The 18,947-nt window shown below is 44.0% G+C and overlaps 2 protein-coding genes across 13 annotated transcripts in view; both read left to right on the top strand.

Moving 5' to 3' along the window:
- SNX29 (sorting nexin 29) overlaps positions 1-18,947 on the top strand; it is a 497,538-nt gene that overhangs the window by 231,043 nt on the left and 247,548 nt on the right. For all 12 annotated transcript variants that reach the window (XR_010590846.1, XR_010590847.1, XM_042861636.2 and 9 more), the window contains one exon: positions 2,095-2,211. Coding sequence is in view for 10 of the 12 variants with exons in the window: in XM_042861636.2 (XP_042717570.1) it covers positions 2,095-2,211 (117 nt within the window). In the remaining 2 variants the exon portion in view is untranslated. The remainder of the gene's footprint in view (positions 1-2,094; positions 2,212-18,947) is intronic.
- LOC135973815 (uncharacterized) overlaps positions 1-18,947 on the top strand; it is a 1,510,190-nt gene that overhangs the window by 1,286,977 nt on the left and 204,266 nt on the right. The window lies entirely within an intron of this gene.

The raw sequence follows: 18,947 nt of genomic DNA, 5'->3' as shown, positions 1-18,947 counted from the left end.
GTCTCCCTGCTGTTCCAGACGTAGGAGCCCCAAACCGTCTTACTCAGTTGCCTTAAGAGATGCTTTCCTTCAAATCCTTTCCCAATCTATTTTATCCAATAACTGTATCCTTTCTATAATGTACCCACACTGGACATCCGCCACAAGTTTTATATATTAAGTTGTGACATAGCCTGCTTCCCGTCCCTTGTGGGGAAGTAAAAAAACCCCAGTCTGCTTTGGCCAATTGGCAGCGATGGAAAAATTCCTTTCCAGTCTCCCAAGCAAAAGGGCAACTAGTGTAATGCCCACAGCAGATCAATAGGGAACCCAGTTGTTATGCCTAGTTCGTGGGTGGGTGCTGCCAGCCCAATCCTGGTAAAGAGGGCCTCTACAGGGGGCATAAATACTCCCCCCTCTCCCCCAATCACACACATTCTTCTGATCAACAGGAAGGGCAGTGAAACTTGGCCCCAACTGCTTCCTGCTCTTCCTGTCCATCCCTATAAACTGTTCCCTATATTCTCATGTGCTGTAAGGGAGCCCTTAAAAAGACAAGACCTCTTTCCTTCCAGCTAGCTGGACAAAGATCCATGTGCATAAAGGTTGCAGTGGGCATATTTTACATAGGATACCAAACAGAGGGTGTACTAGTATTAGTGGCCTGTAAATGAAAAGTTCAAATTGGAAGAAAATTAGAATTGGGTGGTAAAAGTTTAATCTCAGTAAAATGATTTTCTTTTTTAGGTATTTCTCTTATAACACAAGAAACAAAGAAATCAACAAAATCTCTATAAAGTGTTCTGAAATGCTTTGAGTATTTTAGATAAATTCACAAAAAATTACAGTTCAGAAAGCAAAATAGGCTCAGAAAGTCTATAAAGCATTATGTACTGTTTTATAGCAGTGCATATAAATTCATTTCTTCTGGGTCATGTTAAGACCATGGGCTGAATTCTCCAGTCTTCTCTGTCCTAATTCTGGATTCTGGTTGGAGATGACCAGCTGAGAATTGCCTTGTGCAGGAGAAATCTTCGATGGCATAAGGCTGGTGGAAGTGGCTCCTGTGCCAGCATCTGCTGCACCTCCTTCTCCACTCTTCCCATAAGATGGATAGGTGGTGTGGTACAGACTTAAAGGACATTTTGCCAATCGTGTAAGTTAGAGCAGCTACCCGGGCATCCTAACTTCCACTGGGCCTGGTTCCCTGCTCCTTTGAAGAGGAGACGACAGATCTACTCTGAAAAAATAAGTCATGTAAATGGCTGCGAACAAAATCCAGAACTGTTCTGCACATTACTACAAAATAGAATGTAGTCATGTATTATTTAGACCATTAGAAAGTTTTGTTTTAAAATCAATATTTAAACAAATTATATTTTTATGTAAATATACCTTTCTGTAAGTAAAATTTTGGAGGTCAATATTCTCTTTCACATAAGTCTGAGTTTCATCTTTGGTTTTTTATGCAGCAGCAAAAGGTTGGGTTATTTGGTTTCTGAGACTGTGCAAATACCCTTTTCTTTCAGCCCGATTTGTTATCACAAAATATCATACAACTTGGGACAATTTGGTAGTTTCTGCTTGAGTGGGATAGTAGGAGCATTGCAGGGCACAGCTCTGGAGCAGAGCTGTATGTGAATTGCCTGTGTGCACTGTTTCTAATTTAAATTACTTCTATTAATCCATTACTTTTATGAGCGCTTTTCATTCATCCAAACAATTAAACCGACAATAGTATCATATGAATTACTACACTATTGGTCCCTTGTCACCCACCTTTCTCAGATACAGGATATAAAGTTTGAACTGAAATGTTGTGTGATCAAAGTAGATGCCAGTATCTGCATTACAATTGCAAGGTAACCTGGTTGGTATGAGTCAGGCCGAGATTTTTATGTGTTGTAACTGCATTTGTCTGTCATTAATGTTACTGTCCAAACTACTACGTTAACAATACTGTGCATTAATTAGGAAATAAATATTTTTGATTTCACAGGAACTGTATACATGGATATGAAACTATATTGTTGATCTTTTCATTATAGAGAGAAATGTCTTCATCTCGGGAGCTTTGTTCTCTTCTATCTAACATTTTGGTTGTATGTCTTTCAGGTGGCAGAAATGCATGGGGAGCTTATAGAATTCAATGAGCGACTACACCGTGCTTTGATGGCTAAAGAAGCTCTTGTATCCCAAATGAGGCAGGAACTCATTGATTTGAGAGGGCCAGTAAGTGTGTTTGTGTATTTCACAGCTTGCTTATTCTCTAATTTTCAAAATATACTACAGCGTAATAGTTTTAGAAGTTTTTCCTATTGTAAAGGTCACTTCAAATAAAATGCCTATTGTTTTATAAAGAATAATGTGGTTAATAATGCATCTGTCAATAACTCATGACCTCTAGTCTCTTCCTTTGTTGTTTATCTTGTCTTTAGCAGTATTCGTTACCAGAAATTGAAAAAGAATAGTAAAATTAAATTGGCATTTGAACCAAGAACTCATAAATTGTCCTTTATCTTTATTACTAATCTGAATTTTTTATATTGAAAAGTTGGCACAATACATTTAGAGTAAATATAATTGGCAGCTTTTCAAGTAGCGGGTTACATATATTACCTGTAAATGTTCAGACATCTATAGTCAATGTATTCTGAAAATACTTTGTAATGTTCCTAGGGCAATTCAGTTTCTCAAAGATAAGCTAAGGACTTTTGGAAAGAATATAAAGGCAAAGTATTTCAGACATGGAGTGATAAATATAAATAATTATGTTCTATACTAGGCATGGATGTCCTGATAAACACATCAATGTCCTAAAATTTCTTCATGAAAGCGACTGTTCTGAGCAGCACTGGCTCCTAGAGAGAACCTTTCAAAGTACAAACAGGAGTCAACCATGTTTGCAGTTTTTATTACCGTCATTCTTTACCTAATTGCTGGGAAGTTTACAGCTGGTGTTGAAATCATTTACGGAATGGATGGAAAGCTATTCAGGCTTAGCAGGCTGAAAGCCAAGAGTAAGATTTCCACAATATCTATTGTTGAACTTCAGTATGCTGTTGACAATGCAATTTTTGCCCAGTCTGAGAAAGATCTTCAAACTATCTTGAATGTGTTTGCTGATGCTTACACATGTCTTGGTTTCACTCTTAATATCAAGAAGACTAAAGTGCTCTATCAGCCCTCTCCAAATGAGCTATTACATGCCCCATCTATCAAAATTAATGGAGTGGCACTGGAGAATGTCGATCATTTCCTCTACCTTGGAAGTCATCTTTCCTCCAAGGCAGATATTGATGCAGAAATTCAAACTCCCATGGAAGATGATCATACTCTGTAACGAGTGATCGCCCATCATCATCATACTAGGCAATTGAGTTAAAAGATGCTAAGGCATTAGAGACAGTTTGTTGAGTTTCTCAAACAAAAAAGGGCAGGATAAAAAGGAAAATAGAAATGAGACAAACACAATCTGTGGGAAGTTTCATAGCTTCACCTTCACATTGTCTGAGTAGACCGGAAGAAGGACAGGAGACACTTATTATGAATTTTATCAGGCCACAACTTCATTATATAGATGTCTGGGACTACCCAGCAGATAAAGTGTACAGTGCAGGCAAATCCATGTTTATTCAAATCAATTCTCCGGGGCTTTCACCAGCCCCCCTTTGTTTCCATCAAGGTCCCCCAGCCGACCCATGGCTTGGACCTTACCATCCACCACCCTCGTAAGAGGGTTAAGGTGGGCTATGAGAATGGGGTGTGGGCGGGGGGTTGGCTCCCTGCCATACCAATCAGAGGAATCCCCAACCCCCTCCCCCATTCTGTTCCTTTATCCAGTACCTCCTTTTAAGTCCTTTACCAGGCCATTTATCTTGTCACTGGCTGCCTTCCCTATGGAGTATCTACACTGGACATCCGCCCAACCTTACAAAATAAGTTGCGACATACAGCCTACCACCTTTTCTTCTTACCAGAAAAGGTCCTCCCTCACACCTGCTTTGGGGAAGGCAAAAAAACCTCACTCCACAATTCAAATGGTGCGGGAAAAATTCCTTCCCAGCCCCCCTTTAAAAGGAGCAACTAGCGTAATGCCCACAGCAGGTCCTAACCCAGCCTTCCATTCACCTCCACTAGGGGAGGGTGGGTGCCGGCTTCCTCGCAGCATGGAACAAAGAGACTTGCCCCACCCAGGTTTCATACCTTTATGCCCTTCAGACCTCAGATTTGGGGTGGGTGGGTGAAGGTGAGTCATTGCTGCAAAGCTGACCAACGAGCACCTTTTTTACAGCAGTTTCTGACCTCCTTCCTCCCTCTCCCGCCCCCTCCCCCTAAAGCAGAGCTGTCCTTCCTGGGTAAGCCCCAGACAAACTCTGCCCCACCTTAGTTGTGGTGCAGTCATTAGCAGTAACTACTGGGCTGTACTTGCCACGTCCCCCTACACAGTCTCTGAATTCTACCTCCCTCCCCAGCTATGGTTCCTTAGCTCCCAATTCTCTGAATCCTCTTGCTACATAGTCTATCTCCACTCTGCATTATAAGGCTGTATTTCCACTCACAGACTCCAGAATGCTCTGTTACTGGTTTCTTCCTCCTGACTATCTAACCCTCCTTTCTTTCTCCCACTCCCAAATTGACTCAACTCTCTCTGCTTCTGCCCCATTCAGCACATTACACTACTTTTCCAGGTCTCTTCCCAGTAGCAGATATGTCCTTTTGAAATAGGGCTTTCAGGTTCTTCTTGCATCATCTGCATGGGAGGCAGTTTTCCATGGAGGAAGAGAAAACTGTGCCTTTCTTCTCCTTTACAGAATTCCATTCTTTCAGGCTGGTTGCTTGCTCAGATCTTGGTGTGGTAAACATTAAGCTCTATGTGTAGTGTTCTTCATGTACTACATATTATGCAAACAACATTAGGGTAATAATAGCTGGACCAAATTCTACTCTTATGTATTGCTGTGTTGTTAAAATCTGGAGGGTTCTTCTTGGTCGTTATTGTATTCCACTAAGGGTTACACATATGCATCATGTCCCTGGAGTCTGAGAATTTGAAAATAGTGTCCACTGGTCCACATATGTGCCCTGGCTCGTGTCATGCTTTCATCTGAGACGATAAAGGGTGGAGTGGACCGACCATGTCTCCCATTCTTCCTCACCGCCATCTGGTCCGGGTCGGAACTTTCAGTGCCCTTGTCTCTGACGCACCTTTAAATACACAGTTGTTAATAGCTTTTAGAATTTGACTTTTATAGTAGTTTTACCAGTTTTATTGTAGTTTTATCATAGTTTTTAGTAATTAGTGTAGATAGATTGGGGGTTTGTTTCTCTATCCTCCCCTTCCCCATACTCACATGTGGGTACTGGACTATGCCCCCAAGCTGGGGGACCTCACACCCAGTGCATTAGCTTGAAACAATGAGGAGCATTCCCCTTGCCACTGAGTCCAAATCTGGCTCCAGGGGAACCACACCTATGGACCCCATGCCGGGGCCTAGTTGGGAGGTGAGGAACTATACCCCTAAGGCTGATGTATTGGGAACCTTCACCTGCCTCTCCATTGAGGGCCCCTTCTAGTAGGTGCTCGGATAAGCTGGGTGGAGGAGGAACCCTTAGCTTGGCTCCAAGAGTGCCACCGGAACCAGTGAGATTTCCCTCTTCTCCAGATGAGACAGTGACTACAGTGTCCCCTTCAGCTCCGGATGACTTCAGGTATTTCCAAGAACTGCTGTGCAGAGTATTGGGGGAACGCCACATTCCCCTAGAGGAAATCCAAGACACCAGCAGAAGCTCCTGGATATCCTCCATTCCTAGGCACCAAGGGTTGCATTGCCTATTAATGATGCCATTCTCGAGCTTGCCAGGACAGTATGGCATGCACACCTACCCCCAAAGGGGCAGAAAGACACTATTACATTCTGGCTAAGGATTCTGAGTTTCTCATCTCACTTCCTCCCTCCAAACTTCCTGGTTGTTTAAGCAAGGAATGAGCCAGACAACAGCACCCTCGCTCTACACCATCTGACAAGGAAGACGTGCATTTGGATCTTTTGGGGTGTAATGTCTTTTTCTCAGCCAGCCTCCAATTTAGGGTTATGAACAATGAGGTGTTACTAAACAAATATGACTTCCTGAATTACAGCAAATTTGCTAAATTTGCTGATAGCCTTCCACAACAGGATCAGACTCATTTTCCGGAGCTCACTGAGGAAGGGAAGCTGGTAGCAAGAACAGCGCTCCAACTGGCAGTGGATGCAGATCCTCCAGGACCATGGCTACAGCCATAATTATGTGTAGGGAATCCTCTGGCTTTCCTAGTGAGGTACAGAACACTATCGAAGAGCTCTCCTTCGATGAATCCCATCTATTTAATCAAAAGACTGATGAATTGCTACATAAAATCCAGGACTCCAGAGCCACCCTTTGCTTGCTGGGCATCTACACTGCCACCCTGAAGTGTAAATTCTACCGCCCACCACCCACCCAACACTATAGATTCCCCTAATTCTACCCTCAGAGACCTTATGAGCAAGGCTGCGTGTCTGTCACGGAGGTCGTGGAAGTCACGGATTCCATGATGTTCCCTGACCTCTATGACTTCCGCAGTGGCTGCTGCAGCTGGTTCAGGGGCTGCCAAGCTGGACAGCCCCAGAGCCATCAGCAGCAACAGTTTGGCTGTGGCTCAGGGCTGAGGTCAGGGAATTGGGGTGTGGGGCCATGCCTACCTTTGGGATGGGGAGAGCTCCCCAGAAGTAGCCGGCATGTCCCTGCAGCTCCTCGGCGGAGGGACCAGCGGGCTCTGCGAGCTGCTGCCCCTGCCTACAGGCATTGCCCCCACAGCTCCCATTGGCTGCGGTTCCCGGCCAATGGAAGCTGCGGAGCTGGTGGTCATTGTGGGCCAGCGCATAAAGCCCCCCTGGCCTTCTCTCCCCCGAGGAACCTCAGGGACATGCTGGCCACTTCTAGGGAGCTTGTCCATGACTTTTTCTAAAAATACCTGTGACTAAAATGTAGCCTTACTTAAGAGCCACCAAAGAAGTGACAGAAAACCCAAAGATCCTGCCTCCCGGGACGCCCTTCACAGGTTTCCACCTCACAGCCTCAATCTCGGACTAGGAGATATTTATGAGATAACCTCGAGGGCAGCCAATCATATTGCCAACCACCTCACAAGCACCCTGCCCCCTTTTGGAATCATTTAACACACTTTTCCCAAGCTTGAAGTGCGATAACAATGGACAAATGGGTGCTGAACATCATCCACCATGCTATATGATCTAATTTATTATGCTACCTCCTCTGAACCCCCCTCCATATCCCTTCTCAGGGACCACTCTCATGACAGCATTCTCACCCAAGAAGTGAATTCCTTGCTACAGTGACTGAATATCAAGAATACCCAGAATATCAAGGAACAGGGTTCTATTCGACCTACTTCCTCATACCTAAGAAGAAAGGCGGGTGGAGACCTATCTTTGACCTCCATCCTCTCAATCGCCTCATCCACAAACTCAAGTTGGCAGCTATTATCCCATCCATAGACAAATATGTGATTTATTGCTCTCGATATGTAGGACACCTATTTTCACATCAATATCCATCTGGCCCGCAGATGCATCCTGCGATTCATAGTCAGCTCCCACCATGTCCAATACAGGGAACTCCTCTTCAGAATAGCCACTGCTTCCAGAGTCTTCACCAAAGATTTCTCTATTGTAGTAGCTTATATCAGACGTCTTGGGGTCCTGGTGTTTCCATACTTCGACATCTGGCTCCTAGGTGCACGGTCCAGGCTCGAAGCCCAAATTTCAACCTCCCATGTTATTCAGCCTTCTTTCGTCCCTCAGAGTCAGCATCAATGTTGAGAAATGGATCCTAGACCCCACGCAATCCCTGGATTTGATAGCGGCCACCATCAGTTGAGTCACAGCATGGACCTGCTTACCAAGGAACAGGTTCCAGGCAATGAGAGAAATCATAACTTTCATTGTCAACAATCCTTATGTACTGGCCAGGACTTGCCTTCTTGGCCACTTGCCTTCGTGTACATATGTGACTGCTTTTGCTCGACTCCACCTTCACTGCCTCCAGATGTGACTCCAGACAGTTTACTCACCAAAATATCACCCCATGGACCTTATGGACAATCCCTGCCTGGGTACTGTCATCCCTTGAGTGGGTGCTGACATCCCATGTCATGTTTGCCTAGGGGTTCCCTCCTTTCCAGACAAGATGATCATCACCTACACATCCTTTGTAGGCTGGGAAGCACACATGGACAATCACGTGACACAGGGAATGTGGTCTCCTCAAGAACCCAGGGTGTACATCAATATCCTGGAACTCTGAACTGTAAGGAAAGTATGCCGATCCTTTCTTCCATTCATCCATTCCCATCTTGTTCTCATCATGAGAGAAAACACCACCGCTATTTTCTACATCAACAAACAGGAGCATGAGATCTACTGCTTTATGCGCAGAAGCAGTCAATCTTTGGAATTGGTGCATTACTTACTATAAGAACAGCCATAATGGGTTAGACCAAAGGTCATCTAGCCTAGTTTTGTTTTTTTCTGAACCTTTTCCAATTCCAATACATATATTTTGAGATGGGGCGACCACATCTGCACACAGTATTCAAGATGTGGGCATACCATGGATTTATATAGAGGCAATATCATATTTTTTTATCTTATTATCTATCCCTTTCTTAATGATTCCCAACATTTTGACTATTACTGGACATTGAGTGGATGTTTTCAGAGAATTATCCACAATGACTCCAAGATCTCTTTCTTGAGTGATAACAGCTAATTTAGACCCCATCCTTTTATATGTATAGTTGGGATTATGTTTTCCGATGTGCATTACGATGTGCATTACTTTGTGTTTATCAACATTAGCTTTCGTGGGTAAAAAACCTCACTCAGCTTATGCCCAAATAAATCTGTTAGTCTTTAAGATGCCACCGGACTCCTTGTTGTTTTTGCGGATATTGACTAACACGGCTATCTCGTGATACTTTATCAACATTGAATTTCATCTGCCATTTTGTTGCCCAGTCACCCGGTTTTGTGAGACCAGATACTCTTGTCCGCAGCCTATCTTCCCGAGACACAGAACGTGCTCACAGCTTCACTCAGCAGACATTTTGTGATTGACCACAAGTGGGAACTTCACAATTCGATAGTACACAACATTTTCACCTGGTGGGGGATTCCAACAAGAGATCTCTTCACTTCACATATAAACAACAAATGCATCCCCTACTGCTCCAGGGAAGGTCTCAGCCACCAGTCTCAGGACAACGTGCGCCTACTCTCCTGATCAGACCAAATCAACTATGCCTTCCCTCCTTTACTGCTCCTGCCCTTGGGTACTCCACAAGATCCAACAAGACAGAACGAAGGTCATTCTGATTGCCCCCTGGTGGCCCAGACAGTTCTGGTTTCCCAATCTCCTTCACATGTCAACCTGTCCACCAATTCCTGTCCCCACCTTCCCCAATCTGCTGACACAGTGCAACAGCGAGCTCAGATATCCCAGTCCACAGGCACTCCACCTCAGAGCATGGTATTTGGATGGGCATCTGCCTTAAAACGGACCTGTTCTTCAGCCATGCCATCCTCTCCAGCAGCAGGAAGGAATCCCGTAGGCACTGTTACCAGGCCAAGTGGAAACACTTTGCCTCCTGGGCCCAACAAAAGAGAATTCCACCAGACTCAGCGGGGATCCTCTTCCTCTTGGACTGCATTCTGTCCCTGAATGTCTCACCTTCAACTCTCTGAAAGTCCACCTGGCGACAGTTAGCTCATTCCACCCTCCTGTGGAAGATCACTCTTTCTTTACATATTTGCTAACTGCTAGGTTTTGCGCCTCCTCAGAACCATCCCACCTGTCCAACCCATCAGACCTCAATGGGACCTGAACCTAGTTCTAGCCATAGTAATGAAACCACCCTTTGAACTGTTGCCATCATGCTCAATGACCCTCCTTTCCATGAAAGTCACCTTCTGTGTTGCTATCACTTCCGCAAGAAGGATTGGTGAACTTAAAGCTATGCTGACAGACTCACCTTTTACAATTTTCCACAAAGTTAGACTCCCTGCACCTGCATCCCAAGTTCTTATCAAAGATAATCTCTCAGTTTCACATCAATCAATCCATTCACTTACCTGTTTTCTTCCCAAAGCCACACATGTACCAAGGAATGCTGACTCAATTCCTTAGACTGCCAATGAGCTTTAGCCTTATACCGATGGAGAATGAAACCTATCAGGAAGTCACCCAGACTGTTTGTAGCAGAAAGACTCAGGGGACAGGCCATCTCCACCCAAAGAATCTCAAATGGATTTTGGGTTGCATCAAACTGTGCTACCAATTATCAGATCTGCCTCCCCATACCGGGGTGTGGGCTCACTCCACAACAGCTTCTACCCCAGCCTCCCTCCAGGATGTGCCACTCCAGGACATATGTAGGGTGGCCATGTGAAGTTCTGTGAACACCTTTGCAATGCACGGTGCCTTAGTGCAGGACTTGGCAACCGACGACTCCTTTGGCGCTGCAGTTTTCCATACAACCATTTTGTCCTCATCCTCGCACCCTCTTCTGACTTAGGTACTGCTTGTTAATCATCCTCAGTGGAATATAATAGGGACCATCACTCAAAGAAGAAGAGGAGGTTACTTACCTGTAACGGGAGGTTCTTTGAGCTGTGTGATTCCTGTTTATATTCGGCAGACACTACTTTCAAATTCTCTGACTCTGGGAGCATGGTACGAATGTATAACCTTCAGTGGATTATAGATAGGGATCACACATCTCAAAGAACCTTCAGTTACAGATAAGTAACCTCCTCTTTTTTTGTTTTTGTAATTAAATGATATAGAAAATATTTTGAATTGAAGTCTAGGCAACTCATTCTAACCCAAGATAGTCTTCTGTAGAGAACAAATTTACATTAGTGTTGCAGAAAACAGCCTGTGAAACCTGTGTATGCTGGATCGCTTACACACTGGAGGACAGACAGGCAGACTTTTAGACTTTCTAGGCATCTGAGCATTCTAAATATCTCAGTTAGACTCCAAGTATCATGAATTGTGTAGCTCCTACCTTTCAGATCTGCACATTGTATTGGTGAAATCTGTGGTGAATAAATAACTGAGTGGGATTTGTTTCCTTCAAAACAATTTTAGAGAAAGATATTGGGGAGGATCATTTTGTCAGCATAAGTGCTGCTGAGGTGGGATGTCTGCAAGAGCTTTGAGGATGCTGTACATTGTTGTTTTCTGTTTTTGAGCTGCTGCCAACACTGTTTTGAGACACTTGCCTATGTTGCTTCTGAGAGCCATGGGTGGGTGGCAGTTCCTGCTGCTTTTATGTTTTCCCTCAGCTATTGCTTTCCTTTGGACTTTCATGTTTGGAAGAGAAGGTTGATCTGAGGTTTGTGCTGGCTGAAGAGGGGAGTGAGAGAGAGTGTTTTTGAAGTATTGTTGGGATTTATTGGTGGGGTTATGTAGTCTGTTGAGCTAACATTTGATTCTTCCTGTTGAGTCCTATAATGGTGTTGCAGTCATCCCTCCCCCTCTGGGGCGGAGGGAGGCCACACCACCTCACTATATCACCAGGATCACAGCCTAGTGTAAAGGGAATTAGCAGAGTAGGCGTTCTCGTCCCACCTTTGTAACAGGGTGGAACCCCAAACAGTCAATAGGACCTAGGCCCTCAGGCAGGGCTGGGCTAATGAATAGCCTGTCCACTCTAACCCTTAGGCAGGGCTGAACTAATGAGCAGTCTATGAGCTCTAATCCTTAGGCAGGGAAGAGCTAACAAGCAGTCTTTGGTGGGAAGGCTGCCACCCAGGGGGATTTGGCACTAGGGTGGTCGTGTTGACAATGATCATGTGGTGCAGTTCCTGGCTTCAGACCGCTGGCCTATCCCAGGTAATGTAGGCCTCGGTCCAGGATCTTCCCTTTGATGAGAATGGTCGCTTTACTGAGCAGACTGATGCGAGGCTGCACGGACTGAAGGACACTCAGGCTACCCTTCGCTCACTGGCTCTGCATATGTCTCAGTCGATGAGGAAGCAGTTCTGGCTGCCGCCAAGGCCTTGGCATCTTCGACAGGGGCCCACAAGGAGAAGGGATAGAGACGCGAGTTTTAGTAGTCGCCGCCCTTCGTCTTCCTGCTCCCCTGCACAACCAGGGCCAGAAGCGCTCATTTTCAGGGTGTGCTCAAGAGCAACGCTCCGGTGAATTTCCCAGATCCGCCTTGTTCTTTCCTCAACTGTCTTCATTCCCACCATTTGGCCTAGTCGCGGGTCACCTCGAACTGTTGGATGCTAGAGATTTAACTCGGGGCTGCACCTTGTAATTCTTGGTTGTCCCCTCCACCCCACTTCCCTGTCTCTCTTCATGGAACCTTCTCACGAGCAACTCCTCGTTCAAGAGGTCAAGAACCTCATATAGCTGGGGACTGTGGAGGAGGTCCCTCAGGACATGAGAGGAAAAGGGTTTTGCTCCCATTATTTCCTAATCCCGAAAGCAAAAGGCAACTGAAGACCCATTCTGGAGCTGTGGTGCCTCAAGAAGTGTCTCAAAAAGTTGACGTTCTGCATAGTTTCCCTGGCTTCCATCATCCCCTCCCTGGATCCAGGAGACCGGTACGCTGCCCTCGATCTGAAGGATGCTTATTTCCATAACTCCCATCTTTCAAGATCACAGACAATTCCTCCGTTTTATGGTGGGCAGGTGCCATTTCCAGTTCACGGCACTGCCCTTTGGTCTCTCGTCTGCCCCAAGGGTGTTCACAAAATGTATGGTGCCAGTGGCCACTTACCTGAGGCGTCCAGGGGTTCAGGTCTACCCGTATCTCGATGATTGGCTCATCAAGGACAGATCTTGGAAACAGGTGCAGGGGAGCCTCTATCTGATTCATTCCACCTGCCACCACCTGCCTGTTGATAAACGAAAAGAAATAGACTTTAAGGCTACTGCAACAAATAGAGTTCGTTGGGTCGGTTCTTGACTCCACACGAGCCAGAGCCTTCCTTCCGGCGGCGCGTTTCCAGGACCCAATCTCCCATGTGGAAAACTACCTGCTCACCACTGCCCACACCTGCCTGCGGTTGTTAGGCTATGTGGCTGCACGTACATACGTGGTCTGGCACGCCCGGCTCCATCTCTGGCCACTGCAAGCATGGTTGGTGTCGGTCTACAACCCCAATAGACACTATCTAGACTGGGTAGTCAGGGTGCTGGTTCACATCCGATTGTGCCTGGATTGGTGGTTGAGCCCCAAATCGGACTTGGAGGGACCTGGTTTCAGATGCCTCGCACCTGGGCAGGGGAGCCCATCTAAGTGAGCTCAGCACACAAGGCTGCTGATCATGGGATGATTTGTCCCTCCATGTAAACGTCAGGGAGCTCAAAGCGGTTTGCCTGGCCTGGCAGGTTTCCTGCCCCACCTCAAGGGCAAGGTGGTGCAGGTTCTGACACTCAATACCACTGCAATGTGTTACATCAAAAGGTAGGGTGCATCCAGGTTATCGGCCCTTTGCCAAGAAGCTCTCCACCTTTGGGACTTCTGTGTGCAGCACACCTTCCCATCTGGTAGCCACACATCTGCCCGGGGTCAGGAACGCTTTGGCAGATCACCTCAGCAGGACCTTCTCATCATGCCAGGAGTGGTCGCTCCATCCGGTGGTGGTCAGTGTGATTCCCTGGAGGTGGGGGACTCCGCAGGTGGACTTGTTCATGTCTCTCATCAGAACAGGAAATGCCACGTGTTCTGCTCGTTCCGGGGATTGGACAGGGGCTCCCTGTCAAATGCCTTTCTGCTCCTGTGCTCAGGGGCTCTGATGTACGCCTTCCCACTGGTGCCACTAATCCACAAGGTCCTTATGAAGATCAAACAGGCCAAGGCAAAGGTGATGCTGATAGCCCCTGCGTGGCCGCGGCAGCACCGATGGACCTTTCGGTAGCTGCCCCACTTCAGCTGTCTCCTTGGCTGGATCTGCTGTCCCAGAAACATGGCAGTCTTCTGCATCCAAATCTGTCGGTGCTGCACTTCACAGCATGACTTCTGCCAGGCTAAATGTGGAAGAACGGGAATGCTCGGCCCATGTCCAGCAGAAAGCTGGGTAGCAGAAAGCCCTCCACCAGAGTGACCTACCTGGCCAAGTGGACCTCAGACTGGGGGTATTCAAGCTTAGCAGGCCTCGCTGCAGGCGATCCTGGACTATCTTCTGCACCTCAAGCTCCAACGGTTGGCCATGTCATCAATCAAAATTCACTTTGCCATTATTTCGGCCTTCCAACCTCCGCTCTAAGGCAGATCAGTCTTCATTCACGACATGATGGTCCGGTTTTTGAAAGGTCTGGAGCGCCTCTACCCGCACTTGAGGGATCCTGTCCCTCCTTGGGACCTGAACCTCATGCGTCGCTCCTCATAGGTCCTCCCTTCCAGCCTTTGGCTTACTGCTCCCTTCTCTTCCTCTCCTGGAACGTTTCTTTCCTGGTCTCAATAATGTCTGCCCGTAGGGTCTCTGAGATCAGGGCACTTACTTCAGAACCATCCTGTATGGTGTTCTACAAGTACAAAGGCCAACTGCAGCTGCACCCAGTGTTCTTGCCCAGCTTCATACCGGCAAAGACGTATACTTACCGGTCTTCTTTCCGAAACCTCATAAATCGGAAAAGGAGCACAGATTGCACACCCTGGACGTCAGGAGTGCACTTGCCTTGTACATTGACAAGACTAAGCCGTTTCGCAAAGTCAATGCAGTTATTCGTTGCGGTGGTGGATAGGATGAAAAGTCACTCGGTGTCTGCTCAGAGGATTTTATTGTGGATTATGGCCTGCATCCATTAATTTAAATTGCTGAAGTGAATTCCATCTCTTAACAGGGTTTAAGTTGATTAGTTTACTAAAATTGTTGTTAGACAATCATCTGTTTTGAATAATAATAAAAATTGACAGGCAAATTTTAAGAGACTGAGAGATATTCAGATCAGTTGGAAATAATGTAGCATGGAAGACAAGTTAGCACATTTAAAAATAGTTTTACTCATGAGGGAAGCAACTCACATTGCATTCTCAGTACTAATGAAATGAAATTGTTATTCATTTGTGTGTATATGGCTTCTTAATGACCAAAACTTCTTCAGCAATTTTGGTAGTTTAAATAAGGCAAACTCATGTGCCAAGTTTCTTCTGATAAAGAGCTCTTACTGGATCTCAGTGACTCAGCTAGTTTACCATGCTGAATTACACAGTCAGGGGGGTTGTTCTCAAATGATGAAAGGAACCGTATGTACTTGTTGGAAGTATTGCTTTTGGCACATTGAGAAGGACACACTGACAATATACTGTGCAAAAAAAGCAACAGTCTGTAACTTTGTTAAATATGTGAAAGCATATAGAACAGGTTATCCTTGGAAAACCTAATTGTTATGTTGCTTATTGGGTCTCTGAAGCAATCCCTTTCTGGGTTGTGGACTACATCTAGAGGGAGGATTCCATTCTTAATTCTCTCTTCCCTGTCCTGCTGCTCATTCACATCCAAGAACTGGACCATCCCCCAAGATGTTCTCACCTGCGAAAATGGACACGCTCCCCTTTCCACTCTTTATATGCTAACTGTCTGGGCCTTGCAATTACTTTCAGGGTTTTGAAGGTAAATCTTCTCCTTTCATTCTCTATATACATGAGCTGTTGTTTAGCAGAGCTTTTCCATCTGCCTGTGAAGGGATTTCTCCAGTTCGATTGTAATCCTGGTTTATGCATCTGTGATCAGGACAAGCCTGATTGACATGTGATTGACATGAGCAATCAACTGATTTCCACCCAAATGGCAGAGTTGCCACAAATTTCTGATCACATTCATGCAGTCACCAAAGTATGGTCTGCACCCATGCTTTTATTTATTTCTCCCTCCCCCGGATTATTACCACAGTCCAGGACATCTGCATCCTTTTGGACTTCCAAACTGTAAACCTCTGACTCAGCAAACGGAGGGGGTTTTGATTGACCTGTCTGTCCCCTTGCAAGTCTGATAGCAAATGTATAAGTCTCAAGAGATGATTAATGTTAATTGGAACCTTTCATCTCTATCTCTTCAGCTTGACTACTACCCAGTTTGGAACTGACACAAAGTTGTTAAATTGCTAATGTTGTTAGTGGGCAGGTATTTACATAAAATTCACTCTCACAGTTGTCCCTAACTGCCATGATTGATAGAGATCTCAGCAAAGGAGATATTGAATGAATAGGCAGAAGAGACCCTTGCCACTAGAGATGATTACTTCAGGTCTGGATTGATGGAAGGTTTGTGTAGATGTTTCTAGTGTGTATCTGTCCAGAGAATTTTGCCTCCAAGGCTGTCAGTCCAGCACCTTCCTGTCACTAAAATGATAAAAGAAGATAATACATTTTAAAATCCAAACTAGAAAAACAGGAAAAATGTTTTGCATTTTACAAAACCCCAAATAGGAGAAAGGAATGTCATTTACTGTATGTTTGTACAGCACCTGCCATAATGGGGTCCTATTTTGGTTGGCCTCTAGGTGCTACCGCAATATAAATGTTAAATAAGAAACACCTACTTTGTCTTTCTGGCAGGTTTTAAAATGTTAGTATAGTGTGTAAGTGTTCTCCTAGATTTCCACTGTGGCATTTTATGAAATAAATACAAATGATTTCAACTGTGAAGCATCTTTAAAACATCAATGATACATACCATCTCTAGCTTAAAGAATGAATTTAAAGATGTATTTTTCCAGTCGCCCAGTTATTCTGACATCAGGTGTTTTAAAAAAAATATCTAGCTTTGGTGGGACTCTGAATAATATTTGTTTTTAAGTTGCACATCAGTGTGGCATCTAAAATATTCATGGTTTTATAAAAAATATTTTAAATGTGACATATTGAAAATATCCTGTTTACCTTAAATGCTGTTTTGAACAACTAGATATTAAAAAGCTTTGTCTCCAGCCACACATGTAAATACTGAAAATATTACCTATTTTTAAAATTGGGATAGACTGTTTTTCTTCCTGTAGATCCAAAGCAAATCACAAGACTTCCAATTGTGGGGAAAACTGTGCCCCCCCTTTTTTTAGTAGAAACACAAAAAGCTTGTTTGCATAGAAGTTTTGAAAGTGTTTTATTTTTAATATTTTCTGATTTTTTTTCGGTCATCAGCATACTACATTTAATATTCAGACTCTGTTGGGCAATTTATGCTGTTCTTAATTTTTATTTTTATTTTAAATACATCCTAAATAGATACTGAATGTTGCCTTTGAAAGCGTAGAATGAAATAGTTTATGAGTACTGTTTATATAACCATTTGGCATCAGAGCTGATATGCAGCCAATGAAGTGCAGCCACCCCAGGAATGGAAGGCTGCTTCCATTCTGGTAGGACACCAGGCAACAGCTTCCAGCTAATGTTACTCAATTTTTTTTCAGGTGATTTTGTATAAACTTTTAGCAAATGTTGTTACTGACTTTGTATGTAGTATATAGGTCACTGGATTGTCACATGACATTGCAGAACACCACTGTAGGTTTCAAAGTACATAATATTTTAAAGTTGGTCACTTTTCACAAAACTGAATGATTCAAGTGATTATATCAAGGCAAATAAACCTCTTTGAAAATGAAATCAAGATTAATTGACCCAGTGCTAGTACAAATCTAATGATGATGATCTACTATGTTGTTTGGGTGTGGGAAAAATCTCCCAGCATATTCGCTATATTAATTTAGCACCAGATTCTCCCACTCTTGATCATGTAGAACATTGTGCCATTCCCAGAACAGGGTAATACTCAGTGTGAGTATGAGTAATAGATTCTGGCCCTCAGTGAGTAGTGTTTAAGTTTTGCATGAAACTTTAATCTAGAGAAACCAGTTTCTGTACACACTGTGCCCAGCAGCCCATTTATTATAGAAGTTAAATTGGGCAAAGTATTCATTCATTAAATTCCAGGTATCCTAAACTTTATTCATGAAGGGGGACCTGATTATCTGGTGCCCTGCTCCTTGCAAAGTTACTTTCACTGGTATAGAGTTCAAAACTCTACTGTTCTGATTTGGTGGAATTTACAGTCACATTGTGCTGTGTAAATAACAGCACAATGGATTTGTCTAGACTAGAGTTTGTGGTTTTGTAGTAATTCAAGTTAATTGAATGGTCAGTTATGTCAAGTTAATTAGCACAATTGTAAATGCTAGTGTAGACATAGGTAATTTGTTTCAGAGATCAGGGTGTCCTGGAGCAAATATTTGTTTGCTGTTAGTTTATAGCATTTACTGTGGTTAGTTAACTTGAATTAAAACAGGACTAAAAGCTTGGTCTAGACAAACCAAAGATGAAGGGCAACAGAAAATCAGGTTCATGATGAACACTATGCATTTTTTCATTATCGTTCTTTGGATCAGTAAATTTCATTTCATACAGTGAATATTTTGATTCTTTTCCCAATGTCTAATAATTGTGTATAATTGCCAGCCTATTTGGAAATTTGTTCTTACTGCAATGAGAGTGAGGAGTGGTGGACCAAGTAAGGCGTGATGAGCAGAGCCTTATGTCTGTATGTCTGTAAACTGTAAGATAAGCAAATCTGTTTGAGAGTAGATATGACACTTTTTTCAGTTAATGTAGATGACATTATTTTATGGCAATAGCAGTAAATATATGAAATTATATGACTGCATTGAAGACTATTATATATGCTATCACACTGACAACTCATGACACTACCCCCTCAAATTGACATCATTTGCAGTATACCCAAAATGTAAATGAATAAGTCACAATAGGGTGCATCATTTATTTATGTATTCATTTTGTGAGTAAGTGATAAAACCAAGTCATGGTGAAGAACCTTGTGAAAGAATACTGCTCTAATAAGTATTTTTTTACTCCTTGTCTGCAGATTAACAGTGAAAACTGAACCTCA

The sequence above is a fragment of the Chrysemys picta genome, chromosome 10, assembly GCF_011386835.1.
Source record: "Chrysemys picta bellii isolate R12L10 chromosome 10, ASM1138683v2, whole genome shotgun sequence".
Classification (NCBI taxonomy): Eukaryota; Metazoa; Chordata; order Testudines; family Emydidae; genus Chrysemys; species Chrysemys picta.
Note: the sequence above shows the minus strand (reverse complement) of the source record. Positions and strands in the feature narration are given on the sequence as shown.